The following is a 9,204-nucleotide window of genomic DNA, read 5'->3' as shown; positions in this document are numbered from 1 at the left end:
GTTACCCGAGTTATGACATATCAAAATAGGACTTGTACATGTTACTGACTAGATGCCGATCAAGTTACTTTGACGACAAAGACAAAGGGAAAATAACCCAGGGGACCCCACTTGTCATGAAAAATACATAAACGAACAGTAACAAATATTACTAGTTGTCCATTGAACTGTAGAAGTATTTATTATTATACACCATAACTTTCTACAATCTGTGTAATGTCTTTAATGTAAATGTGATGTCATAATTGCAATTCGAACTATAAAATATATAAAAATGTGACATTTATATGTACATTATTGTACTGTATTTACTTATTATTTCAAATGCAAGACACTTGCAGTACCGCTTTATCCTGAAGGGGTCAGTGTGTGCTATTTCGCAAAAAATGCAGCCCTTAAAGCAGCGAATTACATTGCAATGGGGTGTGGCTTATTTCATGTCATGTGACCAAATACGGAAGTAATGTTCTCCGTTGGTGACCGACGTGCTTTGAGTGAGGCGGTTTAAATCTTTGCTATAGATAGCTTTTTAAGGCAGCGACATCAATTTAGTCGACGCAGGTCATGACTCAGGCTGAAAAGGAACAAGATAATGGAAAAGAAAAAGAAAAGGAGCGAGACAAAGAGAAAGAAAGGGAGCAGCGAGGGGTGAAAAGACCCATCGCCCCGCCGTCCATCACGGAGCCCCTCCAGGAGGTGAGTTGGCTAGTTGATCGTTCATTGCTATTTTATCCTGTAAATGACTTTTCATTAGTGCACATGTTTTACTATTGTAATTATATTCAATCTTGGAGATGATGTAGCATGGCCGGTTAGCTCAGTTGGTTAGAGCGTGGTGCTAATAACGCCAAGGTCGCGGGTTCGATCCCCGTACGGGCCACTTACTTTTTGACTAAGAATTCTTCTTGGTGGTAAAACAAAACAATTGTATTTTGAAGAGAAGTTATGAACAAGTTTTTTAACTCTTGATACACACTTAAAATGTAATTACCCTATACAATAGACAGTTTTCTTTACCTTTTGTCCATTTTCACAGCAAATACAGAGCAACTATATCATCATCATTCACCCTGGCTCAAGGACGCTCCGCATAGGCCGAGCAACCGACAATCAGCCCGTAACCATCCCGCACGTGATAGCACGCCGACATAAGCAAAGCTCACAGCCCAGATATGAAGACGCGTGGCTGCTGAGGGAAGGTCTAAACGTACGTCACTTGTAGATTTTCCATATTTATTTGCTTTTTGACCTCATTTTCATTATCCATTTATGTTATCTGACAGAAACCTGAGAGTAATGAGCAGAGGCAGAACGGACTGAAAATGGTAGACCAGGCCATTTGGTCCAAGAAGATGTCCAATGGCGTGAGGAGGACACCGGTGTCTGCTGAGCAGGTGTGTCATTTTATGGCATTATTTTTATGGCATTATTATATTATACTGGTTGACTGAGCATTATTAACGTGCAGTCCAGTGTTAAGTGTCCATTCTTGTCTTTATAGGCAAGAGCATACAACTGTCAGATCCGTCCTGCAGTGTTGGACAGCAGCTCCAGAGTGAAGTGGACCAACACGGCCCACCATCCGCCGCACTTGGTGGGAGAGGAGGTCAGTATAGTGAATCTGGATGGTAAACAGGACCTAAAAAAACCCCAACTATTTCCTTTATCATCTTGCAGGCGCTGTATGTGAAGACAACAGACTGTTACAACATCCACTGGCCTATAGTGAGAGGCCAGCTCAACGTCCACGCCGGCCCTGGAGGATCACTGACGGCGGTCCTGGCCGATCTTGAGACCATTTGGAGTCATGTTATTCAAAAGCACCTGGAGATACCCCTCAAAGACTTAAAGGTACGGGACATTGCAGTCATGAACCATGTAGCCAAAAAAATGGTCTCTTAATTAGGCTTGGGGGGGACCTATTATGCATTTTCGTCCTTCTTAAACAATGCCAAAGTTTCAGATAACAAGGTTTGTGCATTTGGAAGTGAGCCCTGAAATATGTTTGGGATGGCTCAAAAATGCTCGGTTTCCAAAGGCGTGGTAAAACTTCCCCTTTGTGATGTCACAGAGAGGCGGACTTCTTTATATGGTTCATAGTTAGAAAGCACTTTGGGCATGTGACCAATCACAGCGGAGTGGGCATGCCCGGAGGTGGGCCGTGGGTGTAATCACAATATTTCTTTGGTAATGGTAATGGTTTAATTTCATTTGAACATGCATCAGATTACAATTGAATGCATCACATAATCAGTTCACAGTTCCACATGTCCAAAAGGAGTAGGAAGAAGCAAAGCTTATTAAATCCTACCCCTCCATCTGGTACTTTTACAATCAGTAACTGTTACATTTGTTCACTTCCTGCTTTCCTAATAGAATGTAAGTTTTTTTTTTAATTAAATTTTATTAAATTTAAATTACATTTAATTAAATTTAATTTAAGTTTTTTAAAAAATAAATTACATTTAAATTTTATTTAATTTTATTTAATTTTATTTAATTTTATTTAATTTTATTTTTTTTGTCACATACCGAAGTACAAGGTGATATGACCATGCAATGTTATAATGGGTACCCATGGATTCCCATGGTCATTGAAAGCCCCCAAAACAGCTAAATCACAAGTTCAATATTTTGTCATAAAAGACCATGAGTTGTATTCTACTTTTCATGCCATATTAATGCTTAGTGATTATCCTCAGTATTACAGATGCATCCTCTTGGTGCCTGACATCTACAATAGGCAACATGTCAAGGAGTTGGTCTCCATGCTGCTCCTGAATATGGACTTCTCAGGTATTCCATTTATGACGGGGATCTGCTTAAAAAATCCACAGGTTTGTCTTATTTATTGTCCGGTGTCTCTGTTTAGCAATCATCGTGCATCAAGAGTCTGTGTGCGCTACATTCGGCAGCGGGTTGAGCAGCGCTTGCGTCGTGGACGTCGGAGACCAGAAGACCAGTCTCTGCTGCGTGGAAGACGGAGTTTCACATCGGAACTCCAGGTCAGCATGTTGAATTTGATGGCATCGGTAAGGTTTTTAAGTAAATCATTTTAGCGTTAGCTGCACGGTGGAAGAGTGGTTAGCGTGCAGGCCTCACAGCTAGGAGACCCGAGTTCAATTCCACCCTCGGCCTTTTCTGACTTTATCTCCAAGGCCTCTAACATGTAATGTCCCTCGGATGTACTCCTTTCTGATCCTATCCATCCTGGTCACTCCCAATGAGAACCTCAGTATTCTCATATCTGCCACCTCCAGTTCTGCTTCTTGTCTTTTCCTCAGAGGCGCTGTCTCTAGACCAGGGGTCTCAAACTCAATTTACTTGGGGGCCACTGGAGCTAGGGTCTGGGTGAGACTGGGCCAGATCAGGTTTTCCAAAAAAACGCATTTATTAAAAACAGAAAAATATACAAACTTTTTCAGTGCTTTGGTTCTGATTTTCTACAATAAAAGCGCTGATAAAACATTCCACTATTCTCAATTATCTTAATTTTTATTTTTCTGCACAAAATAAGATCAAGAAGACAAATCAAGAAGAAAGAAAATCAATCAGTAATAAATAAATATAATAATAACAATAAAACTGCAAATAATAAAAACTTAAGAAACCACATATAGTTGGTGGGTAGATAAATTATTTTTTTCAGATTAAAATGAACAAAGCATTATTAGAGCCCTGTAGACATGACAAAACACGACTATAGTCACATTTATACTTTTTTGATTTACAACATACTATTGCGCAACTGCAGGGTCTTGAGACACATGCTAACTCGCAAACTAGAGAGCTAGCGACCTAAACGGTAGCCTCCAAGTTATTTCCTTTAAACTTAAAAAAGCTAAAAACTTACCACTTCCACACGGATAGGGAGGATAACTATTAACAGTTATTTAACTTTTAACATGAACATTAATCAAACGTAATAATTTTTTCTGGGTACATGATACCATACAGCATCCTTTTAAACTTGCGCGGGCCGCACTAACATTAAACTTTCATATCAAGGCGGGGGCCTCAAACTAGTGTCCGCGTGTTTGAGACCCCCGCTCTAGACCAAACAACATGGCTGGTCTCACCAGTATGTGGTTAACGGGCGACTCCAAATTGTCCATAGGTATGAGTGTGAGTGTGAATGGTTGTTTGTCTATATGTGCCCTGTGATTGGCTGGCCACCAGTCCAGGGTGTTGCCCCGCCTGGGATAGGCTCCAGCACCTCGGCGACCCTTGTGAGGATAAGCGGTGGAAAATGAATGAATTAATTTCAGCGTTTTCCCTTATTTGTACCTGACAGGTTGTCTTTGGCGTACGGCGGCTCGGACGTGACTCGCATTTTCTTCTGGCTCCTGCAGAGGGCAGGATTTCCCTACCGAGACTGTCAGCTCTCCAACAGGTTGGACTGTCAGCTGCTGCAACAAGTCAAAGAGACCCTCTGCCACTTGGACCAGGTATGTGTCGGCAAACCGTATATGATCAATTCTTTATTTCTTTGAAAATCTTGCACATCATTTCAAAATATTTTCTCGTATTAGGATATATCTGGACTACAAGATCATGAATTCCAAACACGTTTCCCAGATGCTCCAGCTCTTCTCTATCAGGTTCGCCTCGGAGATGAGAAATTACAGGTACTTATTAACTAAATCTACTTCTACATGTCTGAACATGCGCTTGATTAAAGTATTCCATCTTTCCTTCATGTGAAATAGGCACCCATGGGACTTTTCTACCCAAGCACCTTTGGCATCGTGGGTCAGAAGATGACGTCACTGCAGTACCGTTCCCAAGGCGACCCCGAGGACCCTCATGATGAGCTCTATTTACTGGCCACTCATAGTAAACAAGACCAGGTAAAATAGCTTGGATTTTGTATTAGCTGCAAGGGAGAATACGGTATATGATTTAAATATGATTTAAAGTAGCTTAAATCCTTTGTTATTATTTTTTTTCCAACAGTCTTCCAAGTCTGCCTCAGATCGAAAGGCGCTCTCAAGACCAGGGGGAAATTTAGACGGGGACATGAGTGGCCAAGGAGGGGTTGGGGAGCTATCAGAGATGCCCAGAGGGAGTGGTGGCGGCGGCGGTGGGGCCGTGCAGGGGGAGATGGAGATCGGGGCCGCCCAAGCGGAGTGCCTGATGGGGGTCGGGGAGACGGAGGAGCCAATGTCCACACACCTCTCCAGGAAGACGGCAATCATGAGCCAGTTTGAAGGCAAAGCGCTGGGCTTGGATAAAGCCATCCTGCACAGCATCGACTGCTGTGGTAAAAGGAAGCACGTGTAGAAAGCAGGAAGTGTCAACAGAACTAGTCAAGTCAATGTAAAATGGCGTCTTGTTCTTCTGTCGACAGTGTCGGATGAGACCAAGCGAAAGATGTACAGCTCCATCCTGGTGGTGGGGGGTGGGCTCATGTTTCACGGGGCTCAGGAGTTCCTGCTTCACCGCATCATCAACAAGATGCCACCCTCCTTCAGAAGGCTTGTAGACAATGTGGAAGTTATCACCAGGCCAAAGGTAAAAGTGTGGAGCCACTTGACATCTGCCCACATTTTCTTTTTTTCCATTTCTATCCCCTCCTGCTCCTTTCTGGCCACTCCAAATCTGCATCAAAACATCATTCATTCATTCATTCATTATTTTACCGCTTATCCTCACGAGGATTGCGGGGGATGCTGTCTTGGGGCGAGAGGCGGGGTACACCCTGGACTGGTGGCCAGCCAGCCAATCACAGGGCACATACAGACAAACAACCATTCACACTCACATTCATACCACTTACTGAGTCTTTTGAGCTCGCATAGTAGTTGGTTAATATTCTGCATCATACATTGGTAGTGTATTGTCTGGTTGATGCGGCATAATACTCTTACTGTAGTACTGTAGCTATATATGCAGTATATGTATTTACATTCCAGCAGCCATTTTTATTCATTCAGGTAATTTCACGAGTGTCGCGGGGGTGCTGGAGCCTATCCCAGTTGTCTTCTTCAGGCGAGAGGCGGGGTACACCCTGGACTGGTGGCCAGCCAATCACAGGGCACATATAGACAAACAACCATTCACACTCACATTCATACCTATGGACAATTTGGAGTCGCCAATTAACCTAGCATGTTTTTGGAATGTGGGAGGAAACCGGAGTACCCGGAGAAAACCCACGCATGCACAGGGGAGAACATGCAAACTCCACACAGAGATGGCCGAGGGTGGAATTGAACCCTGGTCTCCTCGCTGTGAGGTCTGCGTGCTAACCACTCGATCGCCGTGCCGGTAAAAGAATACATAAACATATTTTATAATGATGTACTATTTATTGTCACCATTGCAGGACATGGACCCCCGTCTGATATCGTGGAAGGGCGGAGCAGTGCTGGCGTGCCTGGACACCACGCAGGAAATGTGGATCCATCAGCGGGAGTGGCAGCGGTTTGGTGTTCGGATGCTTCGTGAGCGAGCGGCTTTTGTCTGGTGAAAGCACACGTTTACGAAAGAAAAATGCACAAAACAAACATTTTCAGTTTTTTTGAAGGCAAAATAAAACATTACATCACATTAAACGGTGGATTAGATATAAATGAGGGGATTTCTGTACATCTGCGTCAGAGTGATCATGTACTGTATGTCCATCAAGAATGTGGATTGATGTCCCTTAAAAATAAACACTGTTGTTACTTCTTCACAAAATAATCATATTTGATTTAAATACATTTTAGCTTTCATAAGCTTCAGTCTTAGCAGTATTGTAATTAATAACAGTATTTGTTTTATTGTAAATAACACAAATGGACTATTGGGTCATTATAGCTTGACTATACACAGCATGATTTAAAAGATCCACTTCACTTCTTTATACACCTATATACTTAGAATATTAGTACATTAAGTAACTAAGACATACAGGAAAATATAATTTGCAGTGGGGGTGCAACTGTGAATTTTATTTCCATATTTCAGTGGTCATTGATGCTTATTTACTCAAATGTAGAGAGTACCAGGCATCTGTTTGCTGTATTTCCCCAGAAATATATGACGACATGTTAATTTTGTTGAGAAAACTAACTCACACATGACATTTTTGAAGATTTTTATTTTCACCAAATAGTATATCATTTTTAATATCCGTCTAACATGCAGCACAAACTCCAGTAGAGGGCAGAAAATTCTTTTTATACGCTGCTTGTCGTCACTAGGATAGCAGGGGTAGAGGAGTGGTTGGTTGCAGGGCACATACAAACAAATCACCATTCAGACTCACATTCATACCTAAGAACAATTTAAAGTCTCCAATTAACCTAAGATGCATGTTTATGGAATGTGGGAGGAAACCGGAGTACCCGGAGAACATACAAACTCCACACAGAAATTCTCAAATGGAGATTTGATTGCAGATTTTCACAATATGTTTTCCCACTGACTGTTTTGCCAACATGCAGCGACCGAAAACACTCAAAATATGTAACTTATCTAGTCATACAGCTTCAGAAAAATCAAAAATGGGGCAAACTTGGGGGTTGTGAGGAGCTGCTGGATCGGCCATTCTGGTTCCTATGTGTAGGAATTCCCAGAAAGGCGTCAGGAAACTGCTGAAGACAGTGGCAGCTGGAGAAGGAGGGGCTTCAGTGCTGTGACTCAGTTCGCTGGCCCCCACGCCTACACATTTAATAGTGTAGGCGTTTACCTGCAGGAAAACAGGCATTATAAAAACAAGATTATTTATTCTATTAATAAATATTACAACCCAATGATAGCTATTAAAAAGGCAATAATGCGCTGTACTGATTTATTAATGCAGTGGTTCGCAACAGAAATGTTTTTACTGTACAATATATATATTATTGTGGTAACAATATGCAGTTTTCTAAGCTTTTACTGCATCACATTAATATCTATCTGAAAATACCAATTTAAAAATATGATTTCTTACTTTTTAAACAATTTTTGTACTAGATCTCATTAGATTGTGCAGGTTTACCGAATATGAGGTGAGTGTGTGTTGCAGCCTCACCTTCCTCATCCTCCTCCGCCCATCGGTGGAGGACTGGGACCTCCGCCAAAGTTGATTCTTCCCATCCTCCTTCGACCACCAGGGGGACCCGGAGGACTGTGACAGAGAATGACCAAACCGGACAATGTGATGACCGCAGAACAGAAAATATGGTTAAAAAGCCAACAACAAGAGAAGAATGAAAATACAGTATGTTGCCAAGTGCCTCGTTTCTGTGGGTGAGTACATCATTTATTGTTAACAGTCTACTCTTAAGAGTGGCTAACTTCCTTTTACACTTGTGTGCAACACTTAGATTCGGTTAAATTGCCTCAGACGGGAAACCTTGATTCTCAGCTAATGTTTAAAGTATATTATTCTAAAATAAAGTAATTGTGCTTACCCTCTGCCATCAGAAAAGCGTGACCAGTCACGGTTATTGCCATGCTTTGTCAGGTCCGGGTGAATTATTGTTTTAAAACTGGAAAGGGAGAAAAAGGGTAGTATTACAAACACGTAGTTTCTTACAATGGGTCAACAATACCAATATTCACTTACAACAGGCCTAAAAACTCCACTGCTCCCCAAAACAGGTCAACCAGTAGGGACAGTCTCCATGGCGACTGGCTTCTGCTGTCCAGAACCTGGCCTGTTGTACACAAACAACAAAGATACGTCAGTAATGAAACACATAACCTTATAAATCAAGCATCGATCATAAGCCAATCGTTTCACCTATTTTTCAAACAAATCAAGCACGGAACGTAAAACATGGAACATATATGTTAACAAGTACATTGATGTTATATTGGTTATTTGTTGAACATTCAACAAGAACATGATAGCGAACTAGCTAGCTAGCTAGCTAGCTACAAACACTAACTCCATACTCGCGTCACATTTCATAAGACTAATTGTAAAACACTAAAATAAATACTCTAAAGCAACCTCGGTCGACGTAACGTGGAAACAAGATTAACACACTTAAAAAGCATTAGAAAATAACTCACCATTAGACAAGTACACCATCTTTAGGAAGTCGCGACTGTTTACCGGTGACGTTGCACTTCCGGGATTGTTGGGGACAGCATAAAATACGATATCAAAATAGATATTTAATTAAATGTCATCATAAACAGTAACAGTCATTCACGTCATTAACACGACAAGCCTTGTACGCCAAATAAATGTTTTCTGTTATTTTCTTCCATCTAATATAA

At 41.5% G+C, this 9,204-nt stretch overlaps 2 protein-coding genes and 1 non-coding gene across 3 annotated transcripts; 2 read left to right on the top strand and 1 right to left on the bottom strand.

The window, feature by feature from the left end:
* The first annotated feature begins 424 nt into the window (after positions 1-424).
* Positions 425-6,557, top strand: actr8 (actin related protein 8). The gene is made up of 13 exons (XM_058085460.2): positions 425-696; positions 1,037-1,207; positions 1,284-1,394; positions 1,502-1,606; positions 1,678-1,851; positions 2,703-2,796; positions 2,873-3,005; positions 4,295-4,448; positions 4,533-4,628; positions 4,710-4,850; positions 4,957-5,263; positions 5,351-5,514; positions 6,329-6,557. The coding sequence occupies exons 1-13, from the start codon at positions 565-567 to the stop codon at positions 6,470-6,472; spliced, it is 1,926 nt and encodes a 641-aa protein (XP_057941443.2). The 5' UTR covers positions 425-564; the 3' UTR covers positions 6,473-6,557.
* On the top strand, positions 807-880 carry trnai-aau (transfer RNA isoleucine (anticodon AAU)). Its single transcript has one exon. It is a non-coding gene; the product is annotated as a tRNA-Ile (tRNA).
* Positions 6,558-8,001: 1,444 nt separating the features above from the next.
* On the bottom strand, positions 8,002-9,132 carry selenok (selenoprotein K). The gene is made up of 4 exons (XM_058085471.2): positions 8,995-9,132; positions 8,543-8,633; positions 8,388-8,465; positions 8,002-8,101 (listed from the first exon to the last, which is right to left on the bottom strand). Exons 1-4 carry the CDS (start codon positions 9,011-9,013, stop codon positions 8,002-8,004), a joined length of 288 nt encoding a protein of 95 aa, XP_057941454.2. The 5' UTR covers positions 9,014-9,132.
* Positions 9,133-9,204: the final 72 nt, after the last annotated feature.

The sequence above is a fragment of the Doryrhamphus excisus genome, linkage group LG17 (genome assembly GCF_037039965.1).
Source record: "Doryrhamphus excisus strain RoL-2023G ecotype Guam linkage group LG17, RoL_Dexc_Guam_v1.1, whole genome shotgun sequence".
NCBI classification, from domain to species: domain Eukaryota; kingdom Metazoa; phylum Chordata; class Actinopteri; order Syngnathiformes; family Syngnathidae; genus Doryrhamphus; species Doryrhamphus excisus.
Note: the sequence above shows the minus strand (reverse complement) of the source record. Positions and strands in the feature narration are given on the sequence as shown.